The sequence below is a fragment of the Patagioenas fasciata genome, chromosome 3 (assembly GCF_037038585.1).
Source record: "Patagioenas fasciata isolate bPatFas1 chromosome 3, bPatFas1.hap1, whole genome shotgun sequence".
Lineage (NCBI taxonomy): Eukaryota > Metazoa > Chordata > Aves > Columbiformes > Columbidae > Patagioenas > Patagioenas fasciata.
In genome coordinates, this window is record NC_092522.1 from 47,479,487 (window position 1) to 47,502,476 (window position 22,990).

At 37.4% G+C, this 22,990-nt stretch overlaps 2 protein-coding genes across 4 annotated transcripts in view; one reads left to right on the top strand and one right to left on the bottom strand.

Moving 5' to 3' along the window:
• Positions 1–18,572, top strand: part of TARBP1 (tRNA guanosine 2 -O-methyltransferase TARBP1) — a 40,210-nt gene extending 21,638 nt beyond the window's left edge. For all 3 annotated transcript variants that reach the window (XM_071806291.1, XM_065834157.2, XM_065834158.2), the window contains exons 15-30: positions 107–300; positions 1,019–1,274; positions 1,400–1,588; positions 4,843–5,042; positions 5,182–5,253; positions 6,344–6,464; positions 7,862–7,972; positions 8,469–8,618; positions 10,322–10,408; positions 11,269–11,465; positions 12,739–12,820; positions 14,130–14,301; positions 14,551–14,742; positions 15,539–15,663; positions 16,795–16,931; positions 18,191–18,572. In XM_071806291.1, the coding sequence (XP_071662392.1) occupies positions 107–300; positions 1,019–1,274; positions 1,400–1,588; positions 4,843–5,042; positions 5,182–5,253; positions 6,344–6,464; positions 7,862–7,972; positions 8,469–8,618; positions 10,322–10,408; positions 11,269–11,465; positions 12,739–12,820; positions 14,130–14,301; positions 14,551–14,742; positions 15,539–15,663; positions 16,795–16,931; positions 18,191–18,353 (2,448 nt within the window). In that variant the 3' untranslated portion in view covers positions 18,354–18,572. The remainder of the gene's footprint in view (positions 1–106; positions 301–1,018; positions 1,275–1,399; positions 1,589–4,842; positions 5,043–5,181; positions 5,254–6,343; positions 6,465–7,861; positions 7,973–8,468; positions 8,619–10,321; positions 10,409–11,268; positions 11,466–12,738; positions 12,821–14,129; positions 14,302–14,550; positions 14,743–15,538; positions 15,664–16,794; positions 16,932–18,190) is intronic.
• Positions 18,573–19,170: 598 nt separating this feature from the next.
• On the bottom strand, positions 19,171–21,701 carry COA6 (cytochrome c oxidase assembly factor 6). Its single transcript, XM_065834159.2, has 3 exons — positions 21,622–21,701; positions 21,290–21,448; positions 19,171–19,575 (listed from the first exon to the last, which is right to left on the bottom strand). Exons 2-3 carry the CDS (start codon positions 21,431–21,433, stop codon positions 19,480–19,482), a joined length of 240 nt encoding a protein of 79 aa, XP_065690231.1. The 5' UTR covers positions 21,434–21,448; positions 21,622–21,701; the 3' UTR covers positions 19,171–19,479.
• Positions 21,702–22,990: the final 1,289 nt, after the last annotated feature.

Genomic DNA, 22,990 nt, shown 5'->3' on the forward strand with positions numbered 1-22,990 from the left:
AAATAAGGAAGGAGGAGGATGCTGAGTTGGTATCATATGGTGTCTGAGGTATCACGTTAGAAGAAATCGGTGTAAGTTTGTTTATGTATGATTTGCTTTTAATTAGGAGCCAAAGCTTAAGGAACAAATTAAAAAAGTAGCTGGCATGGCATCACTTACAGCAGTTTGTGAGATACTGGATCAGAAACCTGAAGCACACCTTGAATCTCTGCCTTCTGTGGATGCTCTGAGGAGATTTATTTCCTTTTCTGGGTTCAATGAAATATTGAAGAAGCCATCTTATATTGAAGAAAAAAGTAGGTATGTGTGTGCTATAGCTTTGATAATTCTCCAGAATAAATTTGATTAGCATGGAGGAGTGATTAAGATGCTGGGTTTTCCTGTTCTTTTCTTTTATAACTTTTTGCCAATATAGACACAAACTGTTTACTCAGTTGCCAATATGGACACAAACTGTTTACTCAGTTGCTTTTTAGTTTTTACATTCAGGTTTTAGAACAGTAAAGCAGCCATAATTGATCAGACCGAAGGTTCTTTTGCTCAGACCTCTAGACTTATGAAGCCAGAGCTGGCTTTGAACATTGCTTATCCTTATGCGAGCTTAAATATTGTGGGCAAATTAAATAAACCTTGCACAAGCATGTACGCAAGCAAATTTAAATGGAAATTATGTATTGTTGGGGAAGGGAAGCCTAAAGCAGGCCTGGGGGTGAAAAAACAAATATTTAGTTAACAAAAAAAGAGATGGACAGCATATAGTGATGTTTCCATTGAATATTCTTGCAGATTTTTATGACTGAGGAAACTGCCTGGGCCCAGAACTGATTTTTCTGTGTTTAAAAAACCTTATTGGTAAATTTATGTTCTGTGAACTTGTCCCGTCTCCCTTGACCCTGTGTAAATTTTAGCATTTTGGAGAAGTATAGTGAGTTTGTACAGTTAAGCTGTTCCTGGTGCAGTAGAAAAGCGCAGGACAAATTAATACAATGTGTATTTCAGAATAATACTCTCATTACAGCTTATGTGAAGAAACAACATCCCAAGGATGGGGGAAAATTGTTGCACGCTATGTTCATGACCAGTGGATTTGCCTTCGTTTTGTTTTAAATTCATTTCCAACACTGGCTCAAGAGCATGAAGAAACTTCAGAAATGTCATTATTTACAGTTGAAAGGTCAAGAAAAATTCTAGAGTCTGCATTAGAAGCCCTAACTATTCTTCCTTCAGACCAAGTCCTACCTGTGTTTGACTGCATGAAAGTCCTTGTTCCCAAGGTAAAAGATAAAACAATTGCACAGTATTAATAGTTTTGGGGTGTGGTGGTTTGTTTGTTGTTTTTTTTTGGGTTTTTTTGTTTTTTTTTTTTTCAAATGTAACACTTTATTCTCTTTGTTTTCAGCTTCTGGGCTCAGCGGAGTCTCTCTGCATAGAAGCATTTGATTTGGCTTGGAAAATTATATCCTCTTTGAGCAACACACAGCTAATATTTTGGTCCAATCTAAAAGCTTTTGTTCAGTTCATCTTTGATACTGAGGTTCTAGCTGTGGCTGCAAGTGCAAAGCAGCAAGCATATGCCAAAATAAAAGAGGTCAGTTTATGCTTGTTTCCCAAGAAAGAATTCTTAAATTTTATCTGGATCTAAAAATGTATTTTACTGTTTATTTATCTTTCAGCTATTGATGTGAGTTTCTCGTTTCCGAAAAGGTACTAGTTTGAGAGTCTAAAGTCAAAAGATGAGAAATGGATTAAGGATAAATATATTCCTTATTCTTGTAACACAGAAAATGAGATGTACTATTTGTTTATTTTTTTTTTCAGACTGTTGAGTATCTTCTATATTCAGCAAAACAAGTTTTTATTTTTACTTTATATACTTTCTCTTGAATATTTTGTTCAGGATTAGCCACCCAAACTGTCACAAACTATCAATATTCTGAAAAAATTGTGCCTTTTTCTAATAGTTCAGTCTTAATGAAAATATTTTCTTAAATGAAAAGTTAGAACGATTCAAAACTTTAGTAGATACTGTTGAATAAGCCAACTTAACTGCTGCTTTAACAGCCTTTTTTTTTTTTCTTCTACAAGTCCAGATGTAGAAAACAAAATCATAGTTACCATTGAGTTTGTTTGTTTTGGTTTTTTGTAAAAAGTATGCGGTTATCTGTACTCCAGAAGTTCCTGCATATATCATGTTGTTCTTTTTTTGAGTCACTAAAACTGTATTCAGTATTGGGATGTCGATTCATCTTGGCTCTAAACACTGTGAAGTTGTTTACTCTTTTCTGCATAATCTTTCTTGGGTTTTTTGTTTTTTTCTCCCTCTGAGCATCAATTAAATGCTTGTGCAGAACAGCCGACAGCAAGACTTTTACCGGAGCAGTAATACTTTATATATTAGTTACCAGTATGTATGTGTTCTTGCCTTAGTGTGCCATGTGCTGCTTTGGCCTTAGGGCAGAAATCGCAATAGGAGGGGTTGCAGTTTTGCTTTGAAGTCACCATAAATAGCTCTGTCCTGGTGTCAAACTCATAACTGTAAATAATAGCAAATTTCTCAGCTTTATTTTCAGCCCAGACACTCCAAAATGGTATTTAATAAAATATAGAAAAATTGACACTTCCTGGCTATATAAAATTGCTAGGCTATTTCTGTATTAGCCTTAAGTATCTTAAAATATAGTCCCATTTATTTTCTCTTAGTTCTTCTTGAAAGTGTGCTTCAAATGAATGTTACTGTCATCTATTTTAAACAGTAGATAACACTTTGTATTTATAGTCGTCATGTGGACCGAAGCCAAAATCAGATACGTATGCAAAGGTGGTAAAATATCTCTTCAGTTTTAGGAATGCTAGCTTTTTCTTTTAATGAATATCTGTAATGGGTAATTGTATGGTCAGTGTTGTAGTAACTGATGAGCTGTAGTTATTTTTTTGTTTTTCTTTGGTCTTAAAGTTGGTTTAAAGTCTCAGAATTACTGTCTTAACTTCAGTGTTAGTATGTCAAGCATTATGTAAGGTGTATTTTGCCGAGTCTTGAGTCTGTGTGACAGCTATCCCGTTGTCTGCAGTGGGACATACCATGGCAGCAGGCACCAAGGAGGTAATGAAGGTCTCCTATACTCAACAAAGGGCATCTGGTCGAGCCACCTTCTGCCCCTTCCTATGAAAATGAAGAGAAAGTTCCCAAGCAAGTGCCTACTTACATATATTCTTATCCCACCCTTGGCAGTCCTGGTTGCCATTGACCCCTTATGCAATGGCTGTGCAGTTGTAGATACAGAGAAAGGAAAAATGGAACTGCCTGATACTGGTTTGTCACAGAAGCATAATTTTAATTTTGTCTACTGCAGTGCACTCCATCTTTTTAATAGCAGAAGGGGTGGAACAAAGGGGGTTTGAGCCAAAAAAGGGGAATATTGCTGTGGTAAAATCCGGAAGGGCTTCTGCAGTGGTGCCCAGAGCACTCTGTTCTTAGGCTTCATTTCTTCTGCTGCTTTTTCCTTTTTTTTCTTTGACTTTTTCAAGTATTGATTGTGCTAGAACTTAAGTTTTTATGTGTGTGCTGCACTTTTACTATGTTAATGAAACAGTTGAAAAACATTCCAGGATTTTTAGAAATTAGTAGTAAATGTCATGTGCTTCTCAAGTGAACCACAATAGTTTGATTTTGGAATTATTAGGAAAGCTACAATGCCTGTCTATGCATTAAAAGAAAACTTTATTAAAAAAGACGCAGTGTTTCGGGCTGGGGGGGTGGTGTTGTTTAGTGTTAGTTTTTTTTTTATTTAGTATTTATTTGTTTTGTTTTTCCCCAAAAGGTGTTTCTTCAGAGTGCATTTCAGTATTTCAATTTAGGCTCTTTGTGAACTTCTTGGCGCTTTATTCCTTAGCAATTCAGAACAACTTTCTCTAATACAAACAGAGTTATTGTCAGAGAATTTTCACATTATGAACAGTATTGTTTCGGAGCAGGGAAGAGAAGAAGCTTTGTCTTCTAAGAGCTGTCACATCTTCTGGAAAACCATTCTCATTGACATCTCTAATCGATGTTGTCTGAAAAGGAATTTATAAAAAAATCTACCTGTTAATTCTGGATCTCCCTGTCCTTCCCAAATGCTTGCCGTTTCATAAAAAAAAGCTACTTTGTAGCTGAAGTTTACTCTTGCACTTAGCTTAATGAAGGGAGTAGGGAAGGAAAATTTTGGGACGGCTTTTCTTGTTTTGTTTTTCTCCTTTTTGGAGGATTTCTAGATAGCAGTTTCATGTATCTTGATATGCTTCCCTCAAAAAAAAAAGCCCACAAAAAAACCAGACAAACAAAAAACAACAAAAAACAAAACCAAATAAAACCAAAAGTAAATGGTACAAAGATGTTTTTCCACATTAACTACAAACTTGAACTTCAACATGAATGTAATCCTTACTAAAGAAGAGAATTTGTGATACAGCTACCTATGAAAGAAATTTTGTTGATTTTTTTTTTTTTTTTTTTTCCCTAAACTGATAAGGATTGATTAGAAACACCACATTTGTAGTCACTGAAGTAAGCTCAGGTGCATTTCTTCCATTTATCAGGAGCAAAGCATCTGGTGTTATAGAAGTGAACCTTGCTTAAACGGATATCTTTTGTTAACATAAACGTGTACTGGGCCAATTGTTGCCCATTTACGTGTCCTTAGAATGGGGAATAGTAAGTAGACTGAACAAAGAATTAACCTAAGCAGATCTAGGATGCAGAAAGAAATCAGGCCTGCTAAAATAGATACCACTGCAATATTATTCTAATAATTCTAGGACTTCTGCAAACTAAATTTTGAATCTTTTATTTCTTCTTATTTTCAGATAATTTTCAAGCTCATAGATATGTCCACTACAAAGACTGGAGTCTTCAATGTAGTCCTTAGTCATTGTTGTCGATCTTGGATATTTCCCACTGTTGATGAGGGAAGTGCCTTGACAAACGCTTTCTTAAATGCTGGAAATTATTGTGAACTTATCACTGAGGCTTGTGTCTTTGGAACTGTATTCAGGAGGGATCAAAGGTATAAAAAATATCTTTATGATTATATTTGCTATTATTCTGTGCACTTTGTTTTCTTTTAAAATTTGAGATAATTATTGAAGGGTTTTTTTTATGCTATTCTACTAATTTTGTGACTTTGTCATCTTTCCTATGTGAAGACTTATTCAGGATGTGCATGCCTTCATAGAAAATCTTGGAGAAAATTGTGCAGCAAATGTTGTTACAGAAAGGTAATGATTTTGAGGATACATCTTAGAATCTTTAGTCTGAATAGTGTCTTTGGTACAATTGATAGTACAATAAATAGGAAAGATGCTCTTTTTGAAGTCAGCTTCGTATATTCTTAACCTTTAATATCGGTCCACGGGATATACGTCACATTACATTCGTATTTCAAACACAAAACGTAAAAAAAAGTTAAGTATTTTCAGGAAAATACATCCCATTTGTTAACCTGAATGGAACTTGAAATAACTACTTCCTCGTTGTTTCACCTTGTAAAAGAAATACTTCTTAGGATGCAGATATTTTACTGACGGTTAAGAGACTCGGGATTTAATGCAGCCAGATTTGGAGCTTGACTTTTTAACATTGGCTGTTGGCCTTTTTAGCTTGCATACTGGCCATAGGTTCTGTCTCCAGTTTTTTGAAAGAGGGACATTGGCTGCTGGATTATTTGAACTTCGTTTGTAGCTTCGCTCCCACCTTTACTCAGTGGAAGAAAGTCAGAGAAACAGTTTAATACAGTGTTTGCTAGTTGCCAAGACCTGAGTTTCTAAAAATCTGCTACCACTTCTAGTTCAGTACTCCTGTATTTTCTCCCAGGAGTTTTTTGGTTTCCAAAACCTCTGATTGTGACAGTCTGCAGGTGTGTGATGCTTTGTTACCTATAATGCCATTAATTCTGCTCTTGGCATTAATTATGCCAGATGTCCCTGAGTAACTAATATCAATCGAGTATGGTTTTGGACTAGAATAAATATTTGACCAAAACTGTAAGCATGAATTAGTTGTTTAAAGATTACAGTTTAGAAAAACTTCTTTATATTACAGCTATTTCTGTAGAAGATTATCTTAAACACTTAGATGGTATTGAAGACCTGTAGATAGAAACAGGGGCAGGTTATCTGGAGCTCACTACTTTTGTTCATCAGCAACTATGGACAGAGCTTAAAATTCTGGTTCTGGGTATTTGCATATTGTCTCAATACAGACAACTTGTTCAAGATGATGTTTGGTGCTTTTTTATAATTCAGGAATTATCCTGGTGTGAACAAGTAGAGTTTTTTGTTTTTTTTTTTTTTAATTAATATTTTACAGTACAAATCGAGATGATCACTACGTTCGGGTTTGTGCTATTAAATTTCTGTGCTTGTTGGATGGATCAAATATCTTGCATAAGACGTTCATAGAAGACATTTTCATCAAACTGCTTGATAAGGTAAACTTCATTTCTCTTGGTATATAAATGTAATGTTAGTACAATTATTAATACACAGAGTGTTTACAGTTGACAGGATGTATTCACAGTTTTTTGTATAGCCTGTCTAGATTTGCCCAGTAATATTCCTTCTTTGTTTTTTTGTTACGAGACAGGAGTTAATTCAGCCAACCCAAAACAGTAAAAAATGTCTTTCATGTTTATTTTTCTTTTTAATGGATTTTCTAACTTCACAAAACATTATACAGATTGTAACCATTGTTCCATTAAGAATGTTCTTTTATGCTGCATTTTGAAGCACCACATTTCACTTTAACAATTGCAGACTACCTTTTGAGTTGAGAACTGTTGTCTCCTCAGAAGACCTTTATAAATAGGATTAATGGAGAAGGTTGGGTCTGATTTTCGTTTATATCACAGCTACTTATGCATTGGCACTAGTGTAAAATCAATGGTAAATTACTACAGCTGCTATTACAGCATCACCCATGCATTCTAGCACTATAGAATTCTGCTGTTGCCTGAAGAACAAGAAATGGGTGGTTCTTCATTCCTGTAAATTAAGTACTGGAGTAAAATGGTTAATATTTGTGTTTTAAGATTGATCAAGTGGCAGAAGTGATCTTCAAAAGTTACTTCCTTACTTGCTTAAACATGTAAAAATAAAGTGTATTTGCATTTTAATATTAATATAGGACTTGGATGACCAAATAATTTTCTTCTGAAAAAATTAACGAAATTGTTTTGACTGTCATGTGTTCTGAAGGCCAAAACAGAGCATGTAGAGAAAGGACGTGAGCTATACGTGAACATGAATGGCAAATCTTTTTAAAGCTCTGTTTATCTCATCTATTGTCTTTCATGTAAAACATCTTATTGCAGAATATCAATTCTGTCTTAAAACTAGGGCTGTAGTTACAAACTGATCTAATTGATAGCATGACTAAACCCATTTTGAAAATGTAGACTGAAGGATAGATGTTTCCATTTACACAGTCATCTCTTCTCCTAGGGTCTTTAGTTTTTATATACCTAAATGACAGCTTGAGTCTTCATGCTTCATTTTAATAGTACTATTTTAGTTATTCATATACGGTAGATGCTGTAAATTCATCAAGTTTCTGCTGTTTGAAGAGTCTTAATACCTAACATTTTTCTGCTCTTAAGTATAAATACTAAGTGGAATTGTATTTTTTTTTTCAAATTTCCAAACTTCTCATGGACCAGCTTCAAAATTTTATTCTAAATAAATGAAATTAGTGTATTTTTCCTAACTTTATATTTAAGGTGGATACTAGCTGTGCACTAGATGTTGCTTCCTCAGAACAATAAAGTATATTTACATATATTCAATTTTAAAGGAAAAATGGGTTCTAAACCTTTCAATTTGCTTTTAGGATGAACTGGTATCCAGATCTAGAACGCGCTATTATGCAAACTCTTTACAGCATAGGATTAAAAACCGGGTATGGCAGACACTCCTCATTCTTCTTCCGAAGCTTGACCAGGTATTGCTCTTCACTGTAAATTCTTAAACAGATAAATAAATACCTACTTTCAAGAATAATTTCATTTTCATGCAGACTGCACGTTAAATTACAGCAGGGTGTAAAAGGTATGTAATCTCTGTGCTTGATGTAGAAGCTTTGTGTGGTTTCATTCTTTCGGTCTGAAATCATGGATTTATGATTCATTTCTAGAGGTCACTGAAAACTAGTTCTTGGATTTGGGAATTATAGCAGACTAGATTGTTTCTGTTTAAAACTGTGCTATCTGATTTAAAGCTTTTCATTTAGAAGAAATGTTGCTACTTTATGAACACTCAGAAAATTGAGAAATTTTAGTTTCACCTAATGCATTTTCACAGTGTAATTAAATGGTTCTAAAATGTTTTCATTTGTTATATTATGATAAAGCTAAGAATGTTCTTTTATTTAGAATTTTTATCTTCATGGAAATAACTCTAACAATATACTAAATGATTATCTGATTTTGTTTTCTCAGAATTTTTTGTGTGGAATCCTTGACAAAGTTTTCCAGGCTGGATTTGATAACAATCAGGCATCTGTGAAATACTTCATAGAATGGATTGTTATCCTGAGTCTACATAAATACCCCCGATTCCTTAATAAATTCTGGGATTGCTTTTGCTACGTAAGTAAGAACTTTTGCATTCAGTTGAAGAGTAATCTGAAAAAAGAGAGTACCGTTTGTCTTCCCATACGTTCTTTTTTTTCCTATAGATTCGAGTTTTCCGTTACCTTCTATAACGTACTCAGGGCAGAGGGGAGCTGGTGTAGTGAGTCAGAGCACTCTTTGCAGTCCCCAATAAAAGAACCACCAGGAATACATTCCAAGTTTGGGAAGATGACGCAAGTCACTTGTTTCCACACACAGGTTTAGTCTTCTGCGTAATGATGTTTGTCAGTAGGAACATGACTTGCACAACATGTATCCAATTTGCAGCTTTTAATGTGGACTTCTCTCACAGCAGAGTTCTGCAGTGTCGTTCCAAAACTGGAGGCAGGCATTATGGTCCCAAAAGTCGTGAAACGGTTGACTGAGAACTGACTTCCTAGCGTTTCATTTGTATGTCTTGGGTTCTTTTTAAGTAATTACCTGTAAGAGTTGACCTGCATCAGTTCTCTGCATTGATACCCTTGAATTTGTTAGCATTATGCATTAGGCTGAGTAAAAAATGTATGTGCTTTTATCTCCTCCAGTGTATGGGAAGATTTGACTTGCAGTGGTGCCTCTGCTGAAGCTCACCAGTAGTTAAACAGAGATGTCTTCTTGTTTACATAGGCTTGTCTATATAGCCTAATAGCTATCCTAGTTTTCTTTAAAAACAAAGAGTAGGACAAGAATAAAAATTAGATTAAAAAAAAATGAGAAAACTGCATATATACTTTTCTTTTTAACCAAAACCAGGCAGGTGTTTAATCCTGGTCTGAGACAACTGTGCTTGCTGGTGATTTTTGGTGTGGTTTTGGGGATTTTTTTTTTTGCTTGTTTTCTAGGTAGGGGAAAAAATTCTTTCAGTAAACAATTTGTACTTTAAGTGCATAAAGATAGCTTCTTGTGCTTATTTGAACTGATGAAAAGTGCTGTAAGGGATGTAACCTTTTGCCATTTCGTGATTCTTTCCAAGAGCTCAGGCATCTGAAATTGCTTTCATTTTAGTAGATTGTAACCTATTGGATCAAAGCGATCTCATGCTGATAACAAATGTACTGAACCACAGTGGGCCCATTCGGACAGAGGGAGCAGAAAGCACAGATTGTATTTTCAGAGGCTACCTTGGAAAATGATGACTCTGAAAAGGATTTTCAGGGTCATATTGGAAAAATAAGCTGAACTTGAGCGCCCAGTGCAGTGCTGTGGCAATATGGATTGGTAGGAACTGTATTTGTGAAGAAAAGTGGTGAATAGAACTGTGTGTGAAAACATTTCTTCCAGTACAGAACATGGGTGAGGCTATTTGTTCTGAATCTGGTACCCAAGTTTGTAATGATGTGGAAAAGTGTGAGCACTAAAAAGAGTGTCCAAGGTTTTTATTGGGTTTAGAGGGTTTTTTTGACACAGGGTGGCTGAAAATACAGTGAATTTGGATTGAATTTTAGCCCATTTACACTGATGTGTACTTTGTTCTGATCAATGTGTTAATAAAAAGGAAATAATTTGTTAGGAAAAATGAAATCTTAATAATAGGATCTTTATATTTTAGTAAATTTTTCTGTGGAAGCAGTTTTTTGATAGCGTTGATGCTGCATCTGCAGAACATGCCGTGAAAGGTTATAGGGTGTAAAAACATTTTTATATACACGTATTTCCTGTTACGTTCTCCTTTGCTTTAGGGTGAAGAAAAGCTTAAAACAAGCATCTGCACGTTTTTATCAGTGTTATCACACTTTGACATCATTCTTCAGAATACCTCAGAGAAGGTAAGTTTGACTAAAAGTGCTCATTCTTTATTCAGTTACTGTATGTGGATTTCTGAAATAAAAAACATTTTTGCAGTCTGTTTTCAAAACCTTCTTAATGCCCACTTCCTACTAAGGTATCCTTTGATATGGAAAACACCAACTCTTCCTGTCACCTCTGTAACATATTGGACTTTGAAAATTAGCTAAATGGCAGATGTTCTGGCTACAAAGGGTTTGATTACCTGTGAGGTTTTCTAGAATATCTACTCTACTTTTAACTGAATATGTGGATGCACCTGGGTTTGTTTTTCTTTCTGTTCTTGTTTAACCTGCATGAAATTGGGCAGACATAACCTGGAAGAAGGTGATGTTTCTGTAGAATGACACTCATATATGGTTTTTGGCAATAGCTAGACCATTTTACATTTAGAATTCTGTATTTGGAATTCTGAATTTATTTACTTTACTTCAAAATGGATGAAATACAGTCAAGTGTTACATTAGATCAACTACTTCACATCTGTAGCAATCCAGGAATTTGTTATATTTTACCATTTGTATACGTTTGCAAGATCAGCTTCCTAAGTGCTAGAAAATCAGAAGTAAATGGAGGTTTCCATGTATGCAGAATAATGATTTTCCAAGCAAATTAATTTTCAAAACTGAAGTGCGGCTGTAGATCTGTGCCCTAGTGAGAAGGAAGGAAATCAGTACCATGTTCTGCAGCTTGTATTTGCACATATATGTATGTACTGTTAAAGTTTTGGACTTTCTGAAAGACTTTTGAGGAAGCCAGTGTTTCTTGGGCCACTCTTTTCTACTTCTAAATCGTACATTAATACTTAACATAAATGACTTATTTATCTTTGCTTTTTTAGAAGCCAGCTTTGAAGAAGGCTCTCATAGTTGTCCTGCAGTGGTGTTTCAACCATAATTTCAGCGTTCGACTTTATGCATTGGTTGCCCTTAAAAAAATCTGGGGTATGTGCAGAATGTTGCATGTGGAAGAATTCGAAGCTCTGACACCCGTTATTGAATCCAGCCTTCAACAAGTGGAAAACATGCATGGCACAGGGTTAGTAACATTTTTCTGACTTGAAGCTTAATATTCGTTCTTCTGAGTCATTTGCAGCAAGTCTAATTTTCTAAATTAGCACTTGATAATTTCTCTGGGTTTTTAAGTGGGAGTGGGTGGGGTGCGGTATTCTGTTTAAAAATAAACCAAGACTGGGAAATTGAAAGTAATTATCAGCAAAGAAGATGAAGTGGTAATTTAGTGTAGCATTACTGTCTGATGGCATGTTTGAACAGTAATCATAGTTTAGGGGTGCAGTAAAAAGGACTGTTGGGAGTGTTTAATTTTCTTACCTGATGGTTTTTGAAATACAAATCATTCTTCCAAGCTTCCTGGTACCAGTAAATTCTCAAATATAAAATCTGAAATGTTTTCTGTGTTAGTATTTGAAAAAACTCCTGTGGGGGAAAAAAGATGGATAGGGAAAGTAATTGTAGGTGATGATTAAATGAGCTTTACCTAAATGCTTTTCCGCTTACTGATTTGGAAATATAACAATTCAGTTAAATTTTATGCTGTGTGTTTGTATCCTTTTTTTTTTTAGTCCTGCTTTTAGGAGTTATTTAAAACTATTTAGGATTTCTGACAGTGTTGTCAGCCAACACAAACTTAGGACTGCTACTGACATGCATGGTGGTTTGGGTTTTTGAGAACTTTAATATTAATTTCTCTGATCAGAGTCACTGTTAAATCACATGTCAAGACAGAGGATAGGGAAAAGCAGCGGAAGAGGAGTCTGCTTTTCTTTTTTCATTTGGACAACCAGAACTTGTCAGTGAACCAACGGCTAGTATTTAGTTTCCTTCAGAGACCTAGGTGGGATACTCTTTCTAGTGAAACTTGCTTCTTTTGGTAATAGTATTTGGAGGCCTTGAAACATAAATAAGACTTATTTCCTGAATGCTGGTTGTGGTTTTTGCTTGGTTGGTTGGCTCGTGGGGTTTTTTTGTTGGTTGGCTGGTTTGTTTGTTTTGGTGGTTGGTTTGTTTGTTTTGGTGGTTGGTTGTTTTTGGTTTTGTTTTGGTTGGTTTGGGGTTTTTGTTGGTGGTGGTTTTTTTGTTTGGTTTTGTGGTTTTTGTTTTGTTGGGGGTAGGGAGTGTTTCTTGTTTGTTTTCTTAATGGGTCCTTACTTAATTGTTGAAGTATTTTCTTTCCCATACAGTATGCAGGAAATACAGTCAGGGTGCTTTATTCCAATTTGACAATTTAAAGAAAAAAAAATCTCGTACGTTGCCTTTTTTTGTGCATCTTGCTTTACTTTCTGCAATTGCAGGAATGCTAGAAGGAACTGGCAGCGAATCCAAGATCATTTCTTCTTTGCAACATTTCATCCACTTGGGGATTATAGTCTAGAGGCAAGTCCAAAACTATTGCTGATCATTCTACTTGCATAGTTTTACAACTATATATTTAACTTCCTTTGTGTGTTATAATATAGGATGAATAATGATCAACTGTTGTTCATTTAAAACTCTGAAAAATTACTTCACCTAAATTGTGATGGATTTTAGACTAAGACCGCAGCTTAATTCTCTAATACCGTGTTAAAAACCTAGTTCAGTTAAGAAGTTACGTGTGATGAATGTGCCCATCTGTGTCGGAGTTAATCAGGTTTTATATTTGTGTCTTGAAGAGTTTCTTCTAATAACTAAGGAGCATCTACTTAGTCACATGTAGTTTGTTAATTTTTTTGAGACATCTGCTTGAGGTTGCTTAACTAAATTGTTGTTTGATATGAATGGGATACAGATACATAACTCCTAAAGCATCTTTTTCAGTTATCCTTTTTGCCACAGCCAAAATAACTGAGAGCTGAATAAACACTGAGGAAAGGCAAGCAGAATAAGGGTGCAGATAAAAACTAGAGAGGAACTAACATGAAAATAGAAGGTAAACATGAATGTGAAGAGGGCTACGTGTGTTCTGGCACAAATAGTGCCACCTTTCAGAGAAGAATTTTTTTTTTTAACTGATGTTCTGTAAAATATTTTTGGAACACTTAAATATGCTAGATATGACTTAGGAAAATTTGGAAGTCAAAATCTTGAACAAGAAAAAAGTTATTAAGGCTAATACTTGTTAAGTACTGAAAAGTATTTAGGGTGCATCTTCACCTTCCACTTGAGGGTGCATTGGGATGAACAAAATATACGGGTTTTAAACTCTTGATCTTATTCAGCCTTTCCCGTGCTATGTGCATTTGTTCCTCCATGATAGATTGTGGTTAGCTGTATGGGTAGTGCTGAGTTGGATTTTACCTTTTTCCTTTTTTATGTTAAATCAATTCACATTCTTTGCTAGCAGTTCATGAAGGCATCTTGAAAACTCTTTAGTGTTACACATAAAACATTTTCACAAGACCCCTGTGCTGAGAAGCATAGCAGCAATTCTAGAGTTTCAGAACAGTAATTAATGCAGATCTTAAAAAATGGCTAATCAGAGAGAGATGGAAAGTAGATTTATGAAAGTTTGGGATAGCACTATATATAAAGTGATGAATATTGAGAGATATATCAATAAGTTGTATCAAGTGATGAGAAAAACAAGTATTAAAATAACAGAATACTAGATAAAAGATGTGTGTGATAAAGTTACCAGTGGTTAATTAATTACGTATTTTACTTGCTTTAGTGGTGCTCTGCTAATAACACTGTTATATTGCAGACAATATTTTACGCTCTTCCCCGTCTTTCGGAACTTGCTGAAGATGAGTGGATCTCGCTTACTAAATTTGACAGATTCACTGATGTTCCTTTGCCATCAACGTTTCAGTGGTATCATTCTCGAATGGAACTTCTTGATCTGAAACCAAGTGACTGGTCTCAGCAAGACATGGGTAAAATATAGCTAATTTATATTAAATATAATTGGTTTTACGTAGTAGCTGTATACATCTGTATTCAATCTGATATCTTACATTATCCTGCTGGAGTAGCCTTGTGTCTACATGAGCAGAGTATGTGCCATAAAATAATAGCAGATGACTAATGATGTGTACAGTATTAGCATTTAGATAATCATCTTCACCGAAGCAGTAGTTTAGTTACCATTTGCATAGTCATATGACCAATGCTTTTTTTTATAGGTTCAAATTCAGTTGAAACAGATAGCCAGACAGAATGGACTGATGTTCAGAAAAAGATTATACCCTGGAAGAACAGCACTCCTAGTTTAGACCTGGAAATGGTATTTCAGGATCGTGCTACTAAACTTGGTAAATCAAACAGCAGACTGATAGTGGTGGCTTCGCTTATTGATAAACCTACCAATTTAGGAGGTAAGGTTGATTGCACGTTTTTAAACTTTTTAGATCTTAGAGTACTTACACATAGCATGCATTAATTAAATAGAACAATGCGGTAAATCATGCTTACTCTTTTTAATATTCCTTATCACAGTTGAGTTTTTCAACTATGTATGCAATTAAAGGAACTAATTTGCTTTTACATTTTTTTCTATAGCAGTTAAGCCAAATCTTGCCAATGTACTAGTTTCTCATGACTGTTGGACAGGAAAGTGCCCATTCTGATTAAGTACTCCTTCACAATATCGTGCAAGCTGTGACAAAATAAATCCTGCAAATACTTTATTGCATTGCACTTGGTGTTGTCAGCAGTTTAAATAACTGCAGTGAGACTCTTAATGAAAAATAAGCCCACAAGCTGGTGCTGTTTGCCCTGTAATGCTCTCATCTGTCATTCTCTCAAGCCTTTCATTTAACAGGTACTGGATTTAGAGCTTAAGTGTGTGTATATGTGTCCATCTCTCTCTGCCTAGGCTTTTACACTGACCCATTACTTTGTGTAATTAGTATTGTAGAAGCATGTTGTCAGACATAGTGCTTTTCTAATTTATATCTTTCTGCTAAGTTACAAAACTTTTCGTTCCATATAATTTACTAGAAAAAAAAGTGTGACTTGGAACAGACATAAAAAGCACCTGAAACTTATTAAAAATAGAGGACTAAAGTAACCATTTGGTTTTTTGATTCCTTGTCCTTTTTCAGTTGCTAAAATATTCTGGCTTGGTGTTTATTTTCTACACAAACATTATTTAATTTCTTCTGTTTGTAGGTTTATGTCGTACAAGTGAAATATTTGGGGCATCTGCACTAGTTGTCGGCAGTCTTCATTATGTACAGGATAAGCAGTTTCAGCATCTTAGTGTTTCTGCAGAGCAGTGGCTCCCCCTTGTTGAGGTGAATGGAAATATTTTAATGGCTAAAAAGTGTATTGTACATTTCATCAGATGCGTAGTTCAGAATCTTTTGTCTTGCAAAAAAGAACTGTTTATTTAACAGAAACTCCTGCCGTTATCTTTGAGACTTAATCTTGAGTATTTTGGTATAAATTTTATGGCAACCTCATAAAAAGAATTTCAAAAATACTTTTAATTTCTCATTGGGATAAACTAATTTTGTGAGCTGTCATTGTTACATCTTACACCGTGTTCTATAATGGTGCATTGGAATTTAATGTTTATTTATAAAAGTTGAACAACACTTAATTTATCTTGCTTGGTCAGTTGCTTTTGCTAACTTTTTGGTGATAACATTTGAGTTTGAATGAAGCTAACTTGAGCTAAGCTTTTAGAACATATTATCTAGCTTAAAAAATGAGGGTTTCAACACAGATGTTTAGCATTTGATAGAAAATGTTTGTGATATTTTATAATAATCAGTTTTTCAAGATCAGCTCTAAGTCATCTGAAAAATTCAGTGCAAATTTTTCATTTTTTTCCAGTGTTTATTTTCAGCTTAAGATTTTTCTTGAGAACAAGATAATTGTAATGTGTTTTGCCTAAAACAGAATAGTGATGGACATGTGTTCTTGTGTCTAATCTCTGTACAGAATCATGCTGATGATAGTTTCTGTTGCATGAGAAAATTGGCCATCTAATATAAATAAGCAGAGAGTAGGATGAGGACAACTAAATTCTTGACTGTAATGGAGGCATGTCGGGCAACTCAGCTTCAGTACTGGCTGTTGCATTGTTTTGGGAAGGAATTCCAGGTTAAATAACAACTGTGCACCTTGACCCCATGCAAGAGTGATTCTTTTACATTGAGATGTAAGGCTTGTAGCTGTCAGCAGCATAGAAAAGCCTTTGTTCATTGTATTCATGGAGCATGTTTTTGTAGCATTAGTTCACCATGTGTGCTATTGCTGAAGAGCTTTTAAAATGTTAAGGTATGTATATGGACAGTCTTTGGGGATAAAAGTCATTCATCTTAAAAACTGTCAAGTAAATCGATTTTTACAGTAACTTCAGAAGTTACAAATTGTGATACTTGAATATTTGTATATTTCTCTTTACTCTTGATGGACAGGTGAAACCATCTCAGCTTGTTGATTATTTACAACGGAAAAAAATGGAAGGCTACACTATTATTGGTGTGGAGCAGACTGCTAAAAGTTTTGATCTTACAGAATATTGCTTCCCAGAGAAGTCACTGTTATTGCTGGGGTAAGAAGATGCACTTCTTTGTAAATCTACCTCTTGCAGTTCATCTCTTCTACTAGTCAGAGCTTTGTAGTATGGAAACCAAGTGACACTGGTAAAGGTGGATTTAGAATGTGAAGTGATCATGGAACAGCAGAGCTTGGTTTTGTTTGCTAAGGAGTGGGAGGTACTGATTACTACTCCTCAAGGATCTGTCTCCTCATATTTAATAACCTATAGCTCCCTTTTTTTATGGGTGGAGGTAGCAGCAGCATGGATTATAGCTTTCCAGGTGCAGTAAGAGGTATCATCTGTTCACATTAGTAATATGGGACCTTGTGTGTGTAGGCTGCGGTGAGCTCTGCAAGGAGGGCTGCCTTGCCTAACTTGGTGAGGAAGACTGAGGAGCCTGCAGAGCTGGGAGATACTTTAAAATTAAGGACGAGGTGGAGGAGGAAGTAGCAAGTTTTTGCAGTACAAGCAGAGGCTGGGAGGACTTCAGAGAAAAGGAATAGTCAGTTCCTTTTAAGTAGGCAAGCCTCAGCTGTGACAAAGGGAAGGCTGCTTCAAGAAATCTAGATAAAAGTGTATACAAGTCAGAAAGCTACTGGAATTGGAAGGTCACTGAGGGAGAGCAGGAGGAGGGGTCTGTCTATCCTTTTAGGACAAAGTGGGCAGAAATACCTGTTTTTCAAACGTTATCTTTTATGTAGCTTGTCTTCAGAACGTAGTTCTCATATTCACTTTGTTCTCTTCTAATAAAAACCACAGTTTTAATTGCTGATGACCTTTGTATCTTCTGGTATACTCATTCTGAGTATATGAAATATTTCCAGTTCAAGGCATTGATCAGTCTTGACATTCCTTTATACCAAGGCCTCATTGAATGTAGTGGGCATTTGAGCTTCCCTGCTGTGCCAGCAGCTTCATGGCTTGGTCCTTTAATCTATAGCTGCTTATTTTGCTATATATTAGTATAGTTTCAAAATAAATGCAGAGAGGGAGTCCTTACGTTGAGTGTTCAGCTACTACTGGACCAGTGAATTGAAGTGCTATACCAGTTTTCCTACATCAAAGCTTAGTTTGGTCTCCCACATTTTGTTATCTGTAACGTATTACTGCTTTAAAAAAAAATAAATTATTTCTTGTCCTCATCAGTTATATTGAGGGCAGATGCACCTTTTTGTCAAATGGTGCTTTGATGCTGTTGTGACTCTTGCATCATCTGCTTTCTACACCACCTGTCTCTTCCCAGATTTAAGTTACTGTTTCTTCTTTACTAGAAATGAACATGAAGGAATCCCAGCAAACCTGATTCACCACCTCGATGTGTGTGTGGAAATTCCTCAGCAGGGTATTATTCGATCACTCAATGTTCATGTAAGTGGAGCTCTGCTGATTTGGGAGTATACAAGGCAACAACTGATCAAGCAAAAACAAAAATAACTGCCAGGAGTTTTGTGCCTTATAGGACAACTGGGTGACTTGCTATGGTGCTACAACACGAAATTCTGAATAGATGAGATAAAAACTCAGGGTGAATGAGGATTCTTAAGTTTTGCATGTTTTACTTTCTTGTAGTTCAGATGGACTTTTAAATGCCTTATTAATACTTTACCTCCTTAAATAAAACTGTTGCATTGGAAATAAATACTGTTTATATTGCGTGTGGTGTGTGTGATTTTTCTGTTAGAACATCAGAATAGTACCAGAACAATCCCAACCTCAAAACTTGCTTGAAATTGTAGTGGTGCCTTCCTGCAACTACAGTCAAAACTTACTGTAGCCCAAGTATTGAATGCCTCCAGCATTTAGATACAGTAATGACATTCATTTACATATTACATTAAATGCTGCCCCTTGTTTAAGTACCTTCAGTTGTTCAGTTTACTAATCCTGTTGTAAACAGTCCATATATTTAAATGGAGTTGTATCAGTAAGGTAATCAAAACCGCTAAGTTATACCAAAGGCCATAATGTGAGAATCATGATAAATAACTGCCATACTTCTACTAGCAATACTGCTTGAAAACTGACTATTATGGCTAATGTAAAAATTCCTATTGCTTATAAAAAATAATCATACTCAAAATATATAAATTAGGTATCATATGCACTGGATGCTTTATAAACTCATGTCTGACCTAAACTGCATTTTAAAATACTTTAAATACTTGGTAGATGACAAATACAAATTACATTATACCACCACCTCCTTTTGACAAGGAGGGGAAGGTAGAATGAATTTTCAAAGAAAAGCTAGTTCACTTACTGAAAAACATTTTTATTCTTCTCTTTAGAATATGTATATCACATTATTAAATAGTTGTTTATTCCCATAAGATAATTCTTAGATTTGTGAACAGTCTGTATTTCTTTGACTTATACTCATAAAAAAGCTTTGCATGACCCTTTTTTTCAGCAGACACAATGAGACTTTGCAAGAACAGCAGCCTGCATTTTAGGGAGGCAGTCAGGTTACCAGTTCTTGAGCTCAAGCAGGTTCTGTTGCTTTCTCATCCTGCTTCCTTCCGCAGTTATTCTCGCTTCATTTATTTTGAAAGGAAACTACCTAAGACTTGCCAGCAGCTTCTGGAGGACCATACCCTTCTGTTTCAAGCTTTTTTTTATATTTTAAGAAGTCTCTTCTTTTGTCAAAATACTTAACCTGTTTAAAAAGAGAAAACATGTTAATAAGAAACTAGCAGAGGAAAGGTTTTGCGCATCACAAGATGATTAAGGAACAAGCAATCTGATGAATGGACTTGAGGATTTTAACTCGATACACTACTTAAGAGTTTCTTGCTCTGAAGCAAAAGACAAAAGGCTGGAGTGGGTTTGTGTTTTGTGGTGTGTTTTTTATTTTTTTTTTTACCATTCTGGAAGTGAACTTCAATTTCCTGTCACAACCACCCCATTACTTCCATGGGTATATAATAAAAGTAGTCTGTTGCTTTGCTATTTTTCACTGCTATGAGCAAAGGTTATTTCTAACATAAAAGTAAATCCAACAACTTTTCTATGGTAATACAGACTATGTGACCTCTGAATTTGTTGCCTAGAGCCACTGGTGTGTGTAGTGCAAAAGCACTGGCAGATGAAACCACCATCACTAGAGATGAGGCACGTCAGAACTGCAGTGTTCAAGCTTTAACTGAGTACAGCATCTGTGAATGTACCTGTTTTTTTAACTGACTCCAGCCTGCTGGCTCCAACTGGAACTGTTCAGGCCCTCTAACACTACTGCTACTAAAAGGCAATGCCTATTAAAAAAGTTAAGAATTTTAGCTTGATCTTAGGAAACTAAAAAGCACAAATGAACGAGTAACATGTAAGCAGATGGCTTGGTGTGAAATTACACTGCATGAAGAATAGTATTTTTATGCACAAGATATCAGATGCCAGTCTTTAAGATGCCATGCCACTGCAGGCCCTGTGTGTCACCTCCCTTTCGTATTAGCTTTTGTTCTTTAGCAACGGTAATTTCTGTGCACCTCCAAAAGTTTCTGAGACATTTTGAACTTTTTTTTTTTAATTAAATGATAAGCCTGTGTGTGTTATCTAGTTGTGTATTTGAAAGTTTAAGACTGTATTTTCCCTTTATTTACTACTCCCCATAGTTCCCAGGCCAGTCCGAGGTCTGCTCAGCAAGTTCTCATCTCGCAGCAATACCGTGAGTGTGCCAACTACGTTATATTGGTCAAAGGCACAGGGTTCACAGAATCACAGAATGTTAGGGATTGGAAGGGACCTCGAAAGATCATCTAGTCCAATCCCCCTGCTGGAGCAGGAACACCTAGATGAGGTTACACAGGAATGTGTCCAGGTGGGTTTTGAATGTCTCCAGAGCAGGAGACTACACATCCCTCCCTGGGCAGCCTGGTCCAGTGTTCTGATACCCTCACTGGGAAGAAGTTTCTTCTCATATTTAAGTGGAACCTCCTGTGTTCCAGTTTGTACCCATTGTCCCCTGTCTTATCATTGGTTGTCACCAAGAGCCTGGCTCCATCCTCATGACATTTACCCTTTACATATTTATAAACATTAATGAGGTCAGCCCTCAGTCTCCTCCAAGCTAAAGAACCCCAGCTCCTTCAGCCTTTCCTCATAAGGGAGATGCTCCACTCCCTTAATCATCTTTGCTGCCCTGCGCTGGACTCTCTCCAGCAGTTCCCTGTCCTTCTTGAACTGAGGGGCCCAGAACTGGACACAATATTCCAGATTACAGGGTTATCAATGAGAAAGCCTACGACCGCACATGTTCAGCAGTTGCCATCTTTCACACGGTAAATGTAAACACCTGCCGCCGCTGCTACCAACGTGCACAGGAAGGCCCTGCTGGTTTAGGCCGGGCTTTGGGAGGCCACGCCGGGGCTGCTCACCCACTGCTGCGGACAGCGGCCCTCGAAGCCCCGCCGCAGCTCCGCGCACTTGGAGCCGTCCTCCCCGTGCCGGTCCAAGCACTGCCAGAACTCGTCCCGGGCCCCCCAGCACGCCTTCCTCTCCTCCATCGTCGGCGCCGACATCTTTTCGCGACGGACCTGAACACAAGCGCTAGTTGTCCGAGCGCGCCTCGCCCCCGGCCCGGCGGCGAGCCCTCACCGTGCCTCGGCCGGTCCCACAGCGGGGCCCGGGACCACCCTGCCCGCGGTCGCAGGACACGGGGAAGGGGTGCCCGAGCTGGGGGAGATCCCGGGCCCAGCAGCGCACTCACCGGCCCGGCCCTGCGTTGAAGGTCAGGTTCCTGGAAGCGGTACAGAGGAGCGGCGCTGTGCTGCTACTAGTGCGCAGGCGCAGCCCCGGCTGAGATTGACAGCCGGGACGGTTGTCCCGCCCGCGCGCGCGAGGCCGTGGTCGCCATGGGGTCGGAGCTGACGGTGGCCCCGCCGGCCGGGACGAGCGTCCCCAAATCCTCCCGCCTGCAGCGGTTCTTCCAGCCGGCCCCTCCGGGGTGCTGTTTTCTGGCGTAATCCCTCGGTCAGGGTCGGGAGAGCCATGGGCTTGTGGAAGAGATGCTAGTTTTCGCTGGCGGGTACCCACCTGCGCGCGCCGTGTGCAAACCGCCCTGGAAATGTTTGTTGTGACGGACTCTGTCGCTAAATCAAGCCGGTAATAAAAACAAGAAAGAAGAACTGGCTTACCCCAGTGGAAGAAAAAATTACCTGTAATAAGAGTAATAAAATAATGCCAGAAATGTGGGGGCCGGCTGGGTACACTGGTGCCTGTAGTGCTGGTAAAAAAACATTCGGGGAGCAAACTCCGCTCCACTGTTTTATTTGGGACTGGGTGGCAGTCCGTCCCTGTAGCCAAGGGACTGACAGTCTTCCACACCGGCCACCTGGAAACACAGAGCTGTTTTGCAGTTTCAAAGCTATGGTGTGTGTTTCCATACTACGACGCTGCGGTTTTGGGAGGGGGGACGTATTGGCAGCTGGGACAAGCCTGAGCCCCTGCGAGGTCCCGGGCTGGTGGCAAAGGCCAGGAGCTTGCTGACAGCTGGGGCGCCTGCTGCGGCATGAGGAGTGAGTGTAGCTGCCGACCCGCCTTGTGCTGGGTTTGTTCCTCAGCACACAATAACGATTCTGGCTGGTGGTGTGTTCTACCTGCAGGTGGCTCACTTCTCTCGATACAGGGAAAGGTGTTTTAAGAGAAGGCCAAGGATTTGCAGTTAGTAGAGCCCCTTGTAAACCAGCCAGATCTGGAGGCAATTTGGTTTGCTGAAATACCTAACCAGCCCCTTAGGAGGGATACTTTTTTTGGAGCAAAGTGAATGCGACTGCTTGCTAGACTATAAGTAAGAGGTAGAAATGCAGAAATTTAATTTTTACTAGAACAGGGGGTTTAAGGTAAGTCACTACAAATGCAGAATTTCAATTATGTTTTCCTGTTGAAAATAATGTAAATTTATATTGCAGCCTACTTGTGACCCTTTTGTGCTCAAGCTTTTGCAAAACAAGCTTTTACAAGCATTAATATTGACAGGAAAATTAATGTTAACTCTTAAGAGTGAAACATGATAATAGGAAATGTCAGTTCTGCTTTAAATTCCAAAATTAACGGTGCATGTAATGTTGTTTAGTTAC